This window comes from Dermacentor variabilis, chromosome 1, assembly GCF_050947875.1.
Source record: "Dermacentor variabilis isolate Ectoservices chromosome 1, ASM5094787v1, whole genome shotgun sequence".
In the NCBI taxonomy this organism is placed as follows: domain Eukaryota; kingdom Metazoa; phylum Arthropoda; class Arachnida; order Ixodida; family Ixodidae; genus Dermacentor; species Dermacentor variabilis.
In genome coordinates, this window is record NC_134568.1 from 237,868,184 (window position 1) to 237,882,226 (window position 14,043).

At 45.0% G+C, this 14,043-nt stretch overlaps 1 protein-coding gene and 1 pseudogene across 2 annotated transcripts in view; both read left to right on the forward strand.

Moving 5' to 3' along the window:
- The window catches only part of LOC142560132 (retinoblastoma-like protein 1), a 119,007-nt gene that overhangs the window by 25,139 nt on the left and 79,825 nt on the right, over positions 1-14,043 (forward strand). For both annotated transcript variants that reach the window (XM_075671976.1, XM_075671986.1), the window contains exons 10-11: positions 4,742-4,823; positions 5,356-5,502. In XM_075671976.1, coding sequence (XP_075528091.1) covers positions 4,742-4,823; positions 5,356-5,502 — 229 coding nt within the window. The remainder of the gene's footprint in view (positions 1-4,741; positions 4,824-5,355; positions 5,503-14,043) is intronic.
- LOC142568223 (U4 spliceosomal RNA) lies at positions 3,912-4,043 on the forward strand (annotated as a pseudogene).

The window sequence follows — 14,043 nt, forward strand, 5'->3', positions numbered from 1 at the left end:
TGTGTGTGTGTGTGTGTGTGTGTGTGTGTGTGTGTGTGTGTGTGTATGTATATATATATATATATATATAGTGAAACCTGGTTAAACAGTAGTTGGCCGGAGCTCGGAAAAAGTATGTGCTAAACACTAGTATTGCTTAAGGGGGGAGGCTACCCTGGAGACCGAACTTTATTTTTTAACATATCCAGATGAAATTTTCAGGGTACGTTCACACCACCGAACTTTGAGGAACTGCAAAGTTTCATGAAGATATGTTTATTAGTTCCAGAGTTATTTAGGTCTAACTAGGTGATTCGTGTATATGCCTGAGAAAGAGCCTGGAGAAATGCCAGGACATCGTAGGAAGCTGAAATTCACTGTGATGATCGCTTGATAGATATCCCAGGGGGCTAAAGAGCCCTTTTCTTTAATTTCCCCTCCAAAAAATTTTAAGACAACTTTGAATTTGATGTAGCCAGTAATGACCACATTTATCAAAAATTAATTGCTTATTATAAATTAACTGCACCAGCTTTCAAAAAAGAAGCCGGTTACCCCCAGGCAAAGTCATTCAGGAACAGAATAAAAAAAAAACGGCATACAAATCTGAAGAGCTGTTCTTGAGATATCGCCTTCCCCAGCACCACTACTAGCGAAAAAATCCATTCCGAGAAAACAGGCCTTAAAGTTGAATACATGGGGTTTTTTTTATTATTATTAGAAAGTTCCTGCGGAGCTTCTAATTAGCTCTTGCGGCTCCAGGCACACTCAGTGTGTCGGATTTTCGACTGGCGACAGCCGAAAGCACAGTTCCGCCGCTGAAAAGCGTCTACGCAGTGGGCAATCACTGCGGAAGATCGGAAGTTCGATGGTCGTACAAGACGCATATCGCGCTCCCGTGCACCGAACATCTGCACTGTCTTGGGCTTTGCCGGCATCGCGTGCAGCGAAGGACTGGCGAAAAAAGAAAAAAAAAAAAGCTGAGCAAACAATCTAAAAGATAGCGCAAGGCGACGAGCAGCTCGCAAGCTCATGTTGAGGCGGACGGAGCGAGCGCGGCATCAAAGGGAGCAGCCGCCTCCGCCCGCGCAGCAGCCAATAGAGAGTTTTAGCCCAGCGGGTTTACGGCCAGCGGAGCGGAGCGGGCGAGCGGAGACACGACTGCGCATGCGCACAACGCTGAGGCGCCCAGCGGTTTTACGGAGCAGCGTTTACGCCCGCTGGAAAGCACTCCCCAGCGGAGGGTATACGCAGCGCGCGAGCGTGCGTAAGCGCGCGCGGGCGTGTATGGGAAATGCAAGATGGCAGCCGCGAACATGAACGCCGGCAGTTCTGCATCGACGACGGCGACTGCGGCGCTGACCCGTACATTAGTACTCATTATATTATTAACAAATAATGTACTGAGAACATGTAATATATCTTTATTCAACATTTCTTGCATTATAAAAGCAAGCGTAATTCAAATTCATTTCTCAGTAACTCCTATTCGGACCACTAGGTGGGGAAGCAGAGCGCCCCGCTCTCTCCGCTCAAGCGGGTGAGTGATCCGCCGGGCTAAAATTCTTTTTTCGCGAGCCGCTCCGCTGGCGCAACGGTGGAGACCGCGAGAGGAGTGAAACGTAAAACCGCTGAGCTAAAACTCTCTAATGACAGGTGCGCTTTAGCCCGCGGGATTTGAGCAGCCGCCGCCGCCCGCGCAGCAGCCAATGGTACGCGCGCTTTAGCCCGAGGGATTTGAACGCGCTGCTCCGGCCAATCAGTGTTCCGCATCACATCGCGGTAAAACGCCAATAGCGCCTCAACCGCACCGACGATGCCATTTTGCAAGGCGACAAAATAGAGACAAAGAATTCACGGTCAAAGCGACACCAAGATGGCGCGGGCAGGCCGCATGGGCCGGGAATGGCGCGCGCGCGAAGTTTGACTTCATTTCGGCATTTGCGCGTGTTTTGTGGGCCGCGGTGGCCTCAAAAGTTGCGTTATTTTTGGTACTTTACGGTTGAATTAGGTGCTGATAATTACAGAACAGGTAGCTTATGAGGCATACAACCCAAAAATAGGGTTCTTCAAAAATCGACTCTTTCGCGATTTTTCGGTTTTCAAGGGCGGCGTCCCCCCTTAACCGAAATAGCGTGAGATCGCCCACTTAGTTGTCAAACACGGAACTACGAGAGAGTACGATGAAAGGGCAGAAAACATGCAGTATTTATTCACTTCGTGCGACAAAAGTATGTTATTTTCGTTTGATGCCGCAGCGGGCTAGCAGCGACGACGACGGCCTCAAACTTGCTCAAGCTATGAGCCCCGCCAGCCCCCTCTTCTCGGCAAACACCTGCATGAGGTTGACGTAATGCGCAGCATCTGCTACTGTCTGGCCTGAATCGCTCGTGCTGTCGCTTTCCGTGTCGTCCTCATGACTGTTGTTAGGCGACACTTCTGCAATAACAGAGGTGACGAAGGTGAATAGTCGAACCTCTTAGCCGACGTATTTTCACGCTCACAGCTGCATTGCTGACCAACTTCTCCTTCGCATTCCAAATGCACACACCGTAGTCAACGGTAGATCCCTTTCGCGTGTCAGCACCGACTCCGTGCCACGTTCGACAGCATGAATGATGTCCAATTTTTCTTCTATGCTGAGCACCCGGTTTTTGTCCTAGCTTGCATGACACCATAACATGGGCCACAACATTCCAACTCTGGCATGGCGCCGAAATGATGCCGACGTTGATGTGGCTTTACCTTTCCAAGTGCCCTCTGCATTTGCGCTTGGAGGCCTTTCCGATCTCTGAGGCTCGTTGTTCTGCCGGGCCAACGTACCGCCGTGATTTCGCGACGAAAAGTGGAAACATGATGTGTTAACCGATAGATACGCAATTTGGTATGGTCTATGTGGATACAAAACGCATTATGTTCAAAGCCCGCTGAGTCAGGGATTTGACTTTACTACTTTTAAAACAAAACTACTGTTTAAGTGTAAGTAGAGGTTGAACAAGAACTTACGACTTTATTTGCTCTTCTAAAATTCGATCTATTGCTGAGAAATTAATAAAAATAGATTTGAAAGAGTACATTATCAGTTTTAACTTTCAAAGTGTTTCTCCTTGGTGTCCTTTTAACATGTACAGTAGCTTTCATTCAGGGTAATTTCTTGTTCTAAGTTTAGTGGAAGGCAGCATGACATGCATGGCAACATACGTGTCTAGCATGTGATGTGTCAGTGCTAAGAGGAGACCCTATACAGATAGATAGATAGAGAGAGAATAACTATTGAATTGGGGAAAGGGGGATGGGTGATTAGGAACTTGATGTGTGGCTCCCCAAGTCCAGGGTTCCACTGGCTTCTGCTGCCGGCCGAACGTGACCCAGAAGAGCCTTCTGCACCTTCGGGTCTGAGCTGGCTAGTTGTGCCTCCCATTGCTCCAGTGTGTTAGATTATACCTAACTAAGTAGGTATTTAAACTTGGCGGTCTATTTTGGCATCCCCATGAGATGTGGTACAAAGATAATGGTGAGTCGCTACACCACGGACAGGCACGCCCATACATCGTTGGGAAAATTTTGCTTAATCTTCATAAATTTGGGTAGACCCTCGTCTGAATCCTGTGGAGTTTGCTGAATTTTGTTTGTTCATGGGAAGTGGCATCCAAAAACATAGCACAAGCATGCACAAGCTTATTGGCAAATGTCCTGACAAAGGAAGCTAGCTAGGTGCTTTTGCTGTGTTAATTGGTAAAAGGATAATTTACATCACTGCTACACATTGGTCGTTTAGTAGTTGAAGTTTACTCACTTTGAGGCAAATTTGAGCATGTTTGAACTGCTCACAGTGTCATAAAGCACTGATGAAATGCCTGCATCATAGTTACAGGGGAGCACACATTCTGAGCATATATGTGGAGCTTTAGTACAGACGGCAGAACTATGGACACTTTGCACAGAGGCAATGTCGTACTCAATGAAGTGTGAGCTGAGGGGTGACTATTGCTAGTTGAAGAAAATTGACACATTCTGTCTGCAGGCTTCGTGTGTGGGCTGGTGAAACTGCTTTTCCATTGAGGTTCATTCATTTATAGTGCTCTAGCTTGGACATTATTTTGGGTGTTTTCAGGTTCCTTGTGACCTGCTTCTCTTTCCTAGGAAAGTGTTTTTATAGGGATTACTAAAATTTTGGGGGCTGTTTTAGCATTGGAATGCCCCCTCTGGCAATGGTTGTGTGAATTTAAAATGAATTGGCACTCTATGTCATTCCATCCTTTCCTTTTTTCTTAAATGCTGAAGAAGTTTGTTGGCTTGAGAACATGATATTTATGCGTTGTTGCATGAAAATTTATCACTGCAGAGCCTTGACAAAGGGAGTAAAAGAGTATTGTACTTTGACTGAAGGCAATGTCCTTTTGGCGTCACGCTTGAGCTTTATACTATATTTTCCACTTCTTTCTTTGAAACCTTTAGAGGCATTACTGTAGTGTATAAGCGATGCTTACTGCAACAGGCTTAGGGTGAGCTGCTGCTGAACGTCACTTGCTGTTATGGGCATATTTTAACAATATGAATGAATGGTACAGTGCACCAGATTGTGATTGTTTCTGTGCATTGTTAACTTGTCTGCATTCATTTGATGGATTTCATCGAGGTGTTCTATTGTACTCCATGGGCTTACTTGGGATGTAAGGTTCCACTGCTTGTTTTCCATGTAGGGACTAACTTTTATGTGAACTGCTGTTCTAATGTACTTGATTTATGTAATTTTTTACAGCACACTTGATCCTTCTCTGGAAGCCATTGTCTTGGAGACTGTGAAGTCAATGGGGGATGCCTTCTGTACTGCATATGCCCAGGTAAGCAGATGTTCTTGTCGTCATGCACGTTTGTGTCAATCGGCATTGATCAGAGTTTGACGTGGGGCTATCCTTTTCTTTCGAGTTCTGTCCTGAAAAGTAGGGATTTTTCTTGCTCCTGGAGTTGCTGGGTGGGCCCATTCAGTTCCTTAACTTCTAGTGTATAAAATACTGCGCCTAGCAGGGTGAGTACTAGATGAGTCTGTAACCTCTGCACATATAGCATGTGAATCCACCTAGATCAAACTGTGATGCCTTGAACCTGTATAAAGTATACTTGGAAAAAACATGTTAATGTGGCGTGGAAGCATATGCTCCAAGCTCTTGTTTACAAAAATATCCAGTGTATGAAATGTGCTCATAACATATCCAGCACATTGGTCAGCCTTATTCTTCGGACCTTTCCAATGCAAAATATGGTGGCTCGAATTATTTCATCCAAAGGTATTTAATGTATGCAGTCTTTCCTTATGTATGTTATTAGAGTCAGTGTTCCCCCAACATCACTTATTTTGTTTTTCTTTCTTTTCAGCCTACATCTGACCAGCGAGGTACCGGTGCACATATGGATTTTGCTCGGAAACGGCTGCAGTTAGGGGAGACATTGTTCTACAAGGCATTTGAAAATATCGTTAACATTGAAATGAAGCAGAAAAGGCCAAATAATACAGACCTTGCAGTGAGTGTTTTCGGATGTCTGTGTCTTATGTGTGCGCTCTTCCATTCTGTGCAGTCATACTTATAATAGAGGTAGCTGTAGTCACCTACAAGCTAAAACTGCAGTGGCAATGCACCCCACAAAGACAATTTTTATATGTAGGCCTCCCTTTGCTCTTGCTTACAATACACATATGTGCAGTATTTGAACCTAGACCTTGCCCTTGACCTTAGTTGAACTACTGCAGTGGTGCGAGTGTTCTGGGAAGAAGGGCTTGTTTGTGAGGTGCCAATACGACAGGGACTCCAGGTTTTGGTTAGAAATGATAATTTTTCTTGTTCCTGCAAAGGATCCATGAGGGAGGCTAATATGAAAATTATATAGCAAATTGAAGTGAGTGAGTGAGTTTTTGCATTACAGTTTTCCAGGAATCACTGTTTGATTGCATGTTAAACATTCCCTTTCATTTTGGAATAGATTGTACAAACAATGTATTTGCCGCGAGGTCGAGCTACAAGTGGCAGCACTGCTACTGCATTACTGCGGATAAGCGGTCAGCGGCGCGCATTGAAATATGCATAGCGGCGCTTCGCTGTGAACAATTTGGCCCGTTTTTATGGTAATTAAATGCGCTGACTGCAGTAAACTGATTATATGTTGCCCTCCAATGCCACATTTTTGCATGAGATGTGCTGAAAGATTCCGTTTACTTCAATGAGAAGTGCAGCTGCCATTCAATGTGGTATGGGCACTCGGCCAAGCAATGTGCATTTCAGGACTTCCTTAGGGCATGTTTCGCTGGTGTTCTGCCTGCTCTGCTAAAATTGTTGTGCTACTTAATTATTACCACAGTCTCTGAAAATCTTTTGCTGGTTATAAGAAAGTCAGCATCGCTGCACATGAAATTAAAGTTGCAGGTAATGTGCACTTTACATAACCAATATTAGGCATACATCTCCCTTTCCTTTCTTTAATTCAAATGCAGGCAGCTAATGAGTTCAATTAAACAAACTAGGCCACTGTGAGTGATTGCACGATAGCAGGATCACCAGATTGCTTAAGATGAGAATATTTTCGTTGCAGCAGCACTAAAACGCTTAGTTTAAGCACTATGCTGCCCTTGCATGGTTATGCGCAAAGTTGTAATTACTTGGCCTTTTTTGGTGCGTCACCTTGGCATATTTTAGCAGAAATGATTTGGCATTGTTTTATTTATACAGACAAGCTGGATTGTGGAAGTGCTTCCGTTAATTTTTAAGACCAAGGGAGACTGGTGCATGCAGCTGCAAATTTGGAAGGCTTGACTCACAGCATAACAAAAAAAAAATCAAATGCCATTTAATGCTCTTTGAATTTTCAAGTGGTGGTCCTGTGCTTCAATTTTTTTCTACTGTGTAGTTTGCATGTTGTGTTAGAAGGATTTTTGTGCGAGTATTGCCAATTGATTTCATTCAAGCAGCTTACACAAAGAAACATCTGCATGTTCATGTCAGGGGTGGTACAGCTGCACCAATTGCACCGATTGTGCTAAAGTGTTACATTTGCGACTTGCTGTGCCAAAACCGTAAAATTGCTTCAAATTGTGTCTAAGCTCCGCCAAAACACTGAAAACGACCACCAAGCGTTCATGTTCAGGCCACTTTTGGAGGGAAGTGGCGTTAAGGTAAGTAGCCTGGGTTACGTTAAAAAATAAACTCTTGGGATATCAGTAGTTGGTGCAGTCGTCGAGCATTGCACCACTCCAGCCTGCGTTCTGCTACATTTACATGTGATAATGAACAATATTAGCATGTCCACTAACTCGTATTCATTTTTTTCGGGAACCTTTGAGTTTCTTCATACTTATCCCATGAGGTGCCAACGGGTGTGCACGATAATAGTACCTGCCAGCCAGGCTGGTAGACCAACATGCTTTGCTGGATCGGTCATCTGCTCTAACCCTGTGTTAGAAGACACCTTTCAATACTCACTCAATGGGTTTATTTTGTTTGTGTGATATTTTCTCGTAGTGTGGTGTGACTGTACACCGTCAAAACTAAATTCGAAAGCTGAGAAACACCGTAGCAGTGCACAAGTTCCATTTCACTCTGAGGACATTATGTTTAAAACGTTTGAAGCACCCGTGTTTGAAGAATGTTTCTGCTTTTGTCGCATACAGTGCACTCCACCTATAATGATACCACATATAATGATATATCAGTTATAACGATGAGTCGACTTCAGAGTATCAACTTATGCATTAGGGCATTGAGAAAAAAAAACATATACAAAAATATGTTATTCACCGCATATCGGATATAATGATCGAAATTCTGCCTCTTGGGTGGCGTTTTCCATGCAGAATAATCGTGAAATTGGCATTGCTAAGTTCCCCTTAACCGAGATGGGGCAAAAAGTTTGCCTACACGAGTTCATATCTGGTGCTATTATCGCACAGCGTGTCCCGCAAGCGCACCGATTGCAAAAGCCACGGTTAGCATTGTGAGTTGGTGAAGCTGCCACAAGATGGCGCCAGCTGCTTCGTGTCCATAACGTGTCTATGTTGCCGGCAAGCGTCCAGAGAGAATAAAAAAAGTGCGATGCGAACCACGTCTGCATTCCCTTTGCACAATCTCCCTCTCTTCCTCAGCGAGTGCAGACATGCGCTGCAAAAGCAGCGGTAGGTGCGCCGACAAAGCGCAAAGCTGTGTCACTTGAGACGAAGCTTCAAATTTTGCAAGATTCAAAGTGCGAGCTCGCGCAGTCTATGATATTGACGATTTTGATAACCGCGAGTGTCACGATCATGAAGGCTAGAACCAGTGACCATGTCGATCAATGAAAAGGCGGACTTTGTACAGCAGGGCGAAAACCCCCTTGTGTGAAACTAACACAGTACGAACTCTGGGAGCACGGGTCTACTGGCGATAAAATCGTGGTGCTTCGATAAAGGAGCTTCTGCATGTAGATAGCGCTGCCTCGTTCTGCGAAGAATCTCCTACGGGGCAATCATTGTCGCGACAGACAGCGGCGTTATGCGATGGAGGCGACGACAGCAGTGGCAGTGACGACGAGATTGACAGTGGGGCATCTTTGACACTGACTCCATTGTTCGCGTAAAGTGCACTGTCATCAATCGAGTCGCTCATTGATTTTATGCACGCTAAACTATTGCTGCCAGTGTTCGCGTAGCAGCGGACGTGATGAACACCACGGTTGTGAACCTGAAACTTCCGTGAAAGCAAGTGCAGATTTGCGACTAATTCAGCGCACCTAACACTTGATACGCTGTTTAGAGGTATAAATAAAAGTTTCATTTTTCACGGCCTACTTTCTACAACGTCAATTTTTTATTGTAAGTGGCAAATTTGGTTTCGGAGCTACGAAAGTATGTTTGGCAGCTTTTTGAAAAATTTTACGGCAGTCCAGATATAGCGATGATCGGTTATAACGATCGGATTTTTTGTTCTTGATATTGTTATAAGTGGACTGCACTGTACTAATATTTTATCGCCTGGTCCTTTGGGTAGTAGCAACGTGAAGACAATAAAGGGGTTCATATAATGAGAGTCCCTTTGATACAAACTGCTGTCTGTGAGTTACTGCATTGCAACTGCATTAGACATGGTTAAAGCAAGTTGGTAGGGGCCTCGCAGCAGTTATTTTTTTGTCATGTGGGTGGTGTGACACCTGCATCATTAAGCCACAAAAATAAGATGCGTAACGTGGAAATGCAAACGAAAAGGAACGAAGTGCATGAACATGTGTATGCTGATTGGGACTATTAATGAGCATAAGAATTGGCACTGGAAACCTGACTGGTTTGATTACGTACTGCGAATGTTGGCTGTGGTTAGTAACGGGCATGCATCGGTGAGGCCAATATGCGAATTCAGTACAGCAGCAAACGTGCCTAGTCATTCACAGCGCAAATGTGAAAGCTCTCCACATCAGCCACATTCTGTTGGGAACAGCAGTAAATTCACAAAATCATTACTAATGGCCGGAAACACTCTGGTTTGCTAAGCATTTTGTGATGAGTGCTTGCAGAACGTAAAGTAGTACTGGTTAAGCCTCAATGGAGCTGTAGGTGTACGCTGTCGTATACTGGCGTGGCGGGCATCACATCGTCCTTCCTGACACGCGGTACACAGAAATTTCTCTAGCATATGTCAGAGCTACACCGTCAGAGAGAGAGAGAGACAGAAAAAGAAAACGCGAATGCATTCACCATAGTGTTCGTCCGGAATTTCAGTTTGTGTTCGGGCATCATACTTCCGCAGTAAGCAGCATCCGGGGTTCTTACGGTCTAATTTTGCAATTGTGCTTACTCCCTATTCGTAGTGGGCCCATTGTTTTGCAAAAGATGTTTGGGTACTAGGGTAAAGAAACGACACTCCTACTGGTGACACCCAAGACTGCCCTGTGCAGCTCGAGCATGTGCACTCATAGATTCCTGGGGCTCCTGTGCTTGCCTCAATCTCCTGCACTTGCATTGCCTATGGAGAGACAAGTTGCACCATGGTCAGAGGGGTTGTATATCTGTCTTGCTGCCCAAGTCTCTTCACGCCATTTCTGGACTATACATGTCGAACACAGGTAGGCTTTAGACGAGCAAGTGGGAAATATCTGCAGTAAATTGCACACTTGTAGGCTGTGTAACACCTGCTGAGTACCCTTTTGAGTTTGAAAAATTATACCTGTTGTGGCATAATGAGCTCTCTCTAGCACGATCATTCCTGCCTGGATGGACAGACATACTGCCTAGCTATGCCTCTCCGAACACTATGCGCGAGCCTAAATTTGTTCCAATTGCATCATGCATGGAGCGACAACAGCTCCATCTACGCATGTGACACATGCGGGATCCGAGTAATGGCTTCTTTCCCCTACTCAACGATACCATAGTAAACCACATGATATCTATTCACATATTGAAAAGCTCACATGCTTAACTTATGACACAGCTAGCGGGGGTGCTCTTGCAGTAGTGCTCTTGCAATAGTGCTCGTGTCCTAATGTAGCAGGCTTGCCGGGGTCAGAGATGGTGGGCACGAATTGGCATCCCTCTGTATTGCTGCCAGTTTCTTAACGTCATTTCTGGACTTTATGTATGCTATGCGGGGGTGCCATAATCAAGCGAGCATGAAATTTCTTCAAAAAATTGCACACTTGTGTGCCTCATACACTTGAACCTCGTTATAATGAAATTGGATATAACGAAATAATGGATGTAATGAAATAAATAAAATCTCCATAGAGATCCATGTATATAAAAGCTCGTTTTAATGAAGTGAAATAGTCCTGCCAGTGGATATAACAAACTAAACTATGCGAAACCAAAAAATACTCGGTGGTTGTGCGCCGAGTACAGTGCTTTCTGCAGGGTTCGCTCGTTCATCGTGGCAGTTAAAGCTCCCGTATCCCTGTGTTGAATACGCCGTCGAGCAACACTGGCATTTCTCACCTCTGCCGTGAGTAGCCGTGCACAAGCAGCAGCTCACTATCGCACTTCTCCACTGACCTCTCATTTTTGCACGTGCTTGGCTGTGTGAGCTGCACCGGTGCAAAAGATTAGTGCGTTAACTTTTATTGCGCAACGCGCCGTGCAGGCATACATAGCTGACTGTCAGCAAGCCTGCACGAGTCGCGCCATGCTGTGCGGTAGTGTGAAAAATTTGTGAGTTCACTTCTCTCTCTACGGTGCGCTGTGCATGCAGCCACAGCTGGGCCTGGCCTCCGAGGTCTACCCAGCGCAATCTCGGGCGCCACGCCCAGCCGTGCACGCAGATTTCCCTCTCCCTGCGCCGTGCCGCGCTGCGTGGACTGCCAGCTGTGCATGACATCCCAGATCGTATTGGCACCGGCGCAATCTCAGAGGCCATGACCCGACTGAACCACACCGGCGTGGCGAAGTCCGCTTGCCTCCTCGATCACATTTCCATGTTTGCAATTGTGCACCCTATTGGGCATGCATTCCAGTAAATGGCAATGGTGGATATAATGAAGAAACAGATACAACGAAGTAATTTTGGCTCCCCCTTTAACTTCATTATAATGAGGTTCCAGTGCACAAACTTCTGATGAGCAACAGTTTGAGTTCAAACGGGACTACTTCGCTTGGAATGACAAAGTACTGCCGAGCTATGGCTATCTGAACGGTGAGCGAGAGGCAAAATTCAACTCCGATTGGGTCAAGTCTGGTGCAAAATTGTGCCGCCTGTGAGTGCGACACATGCATGATCGAATAATGGCTTCTCTTCTCTACGCAATGATACAAAATTAAAAGGCACTTGGGTAGTACGGTTGTAAAAGTATCAGCGATAATAATGTAACATGTTTACTTTGCTTGCGCTTTTAGCAAGCGTCACCCTCTGACCGATTTTAAAGATGTTTCATGTGAAAACTCACTTTTTTGGAATAAAGTACTGCTTAGTATCACTCTGGAGGTGCCTTAACCTTGCGTGACTTCTAGAAAAAATTCTCATTGTGCTGCCTGCCGTCCCTTGACTTCCGCCAAAACATATTTTTATCTTTGCCCTATGGTGGCTGCAACTGCGGTAGTATGGCTGCATTCCCAATTTGCCTAGTTGATTGCCATGTGCTCACGCCCCCGCTTGCAATCTTTATAATTGGCAATCTCGTGCACTTCATATTGAGTACGAGCGCTGGGAAAAGATATTTGTATCTTGTTTCTTATCACTCAGTATGGTACTGCATGATGCTTGCCCACATTACTGGTGTGCGATTACTTTATTTACAGGCAGGCCCTTGAAAAATGGCAGTACTGCTGTGTGTGCGTTTCTTTTTACGAGACACATGAGTAGTGATAGAATCTCGTCTAGTGATCAAACAATTTATTACTGCAAGTTGCTCCCACGCTTTGCTGTCCTGACATGCCACTGAGATTGCTTATGAGCACTCGCATGACATGCCTCGCTTTCGCTGTGGAAATGTGTCCTCGAGTCCTGGGGTCAGATTCTCTAATGGCCCACTACTTTTTCCATTTTCCTGGTGTTTCGTGACCTCTTTGGATGTGGCCCGGAGTCCGCACACTGCCATCTTTCCTGGTATCACACCCTCGGTGCAACACAGGATAAAAATGGAAAATGGAATGGAATGTTTAAAAATATGGGCTCTAGTTGGGCTAAACATATTTAAAGCAAAAATAATTTGTGTGAATTTTATTTCATTTGTTAAAAATTATGCTAGTTTATCCATGTATTCAACAATAAAAATAGTACAAAAGTACTCACAATAATTAAAACAAAGTTTGTTGCTTCATTGCCATATAAAAATTATTTGCCTTTTATTTCTTGAAATACCTTAGGTCACTCTGAAGAATTTAAATCGGCAATAAAAAAAAATTATGTGTGTCCCATGCACTGTGGGAATCAGTGTAAGCAAAGCTTTCTGTGCCTTTTGTGTTGATTGACGATAATTTGCGGTGATGTTTACGGCGAATGTTTAGGCTCTTCAGCGTATAGTGCAATATGAGAGAGGTGAGTTTACATTAAACGGGCACAACTTATGGTTGTCTACATGGTACACAACACACAGTGAGACGTGTTTGCTTGAGCCGTTCTGCGCCATTTTTCATTGTCTGTGAGAAGATTACCACTTTCATTGCCTCACACAGCACATTGCATTGCAGCAGAAGTGTTAAACTTCAATTAAATAAAGTGGCTTTATGTTCCAAACTCCTAATCTGGCTATGAGGTACACGGTAGTGGGGACTCTGTATTAATTTTGACCACCTGGGATTCTTTAACATGCACCTAAATCATATTACACTAGCATTTTTGTATTTTGCACCCATTGAAATGCGGCTGCCAGGGTCAGGATCAAACCCACGGCCTCTAGCCATGCCGTGGCCACAAAGCTACTGCGGCAGGTACAGAAGTATCGATTTGATGGGTGGCTGTTGCCGTAGTTGTCATCTAGATGCTGCAGGGCTTTAATGTGGCTTTACGTCTGCACGTACTGCGTCAATTGTCCGCTTGACAAATTCGCACAGTGTTTATGTTTCAGAAATAGTAGCATACCGCACCTAGAATTTAAATTTATTCAGTTTGTCCACAACTGCTGCCGGTGTCTAGTAATAGCATTTCCTTGCTTTCTTACGTCTCCTCTCCCTGTTCCGCGCTCCCACCATGTATGCGAGCTGCCATGAGCGAAGAGTGGCAAGGTTGTTATTCACTCGGGTCATAACTGCGTCGGTTCTACCCATTCTCTGTCTTCTCTCTCTACCTCCTCTACCCATCTCTCTACCTCCCCTCTGGACTGCTGCGCGTTAGTACAAAGGTAAGCGCTGCAGCTTCTGCAATGCTTTTTGCGGGGGCCCCGCGCACACTTGCAGCAGTCTAGATGATATTGTGGCGACGCCCAGGGAGCACCAGAGGGCATTGTGGTGACGCAATGGAAAGGTTCAAATGAGTGTCTCGTGTCGCCTTTCCTTTCTGCAGTGCTCCTGCAATGTATATACATGCTCTGAACACCCACCCCTCACCCCATGTGGTGTGCGAGACAGCAACAGCAGCAGTGGAAAAGTCAAAGAAAGAGGCAAAGAAAGCTTCGCTTTAA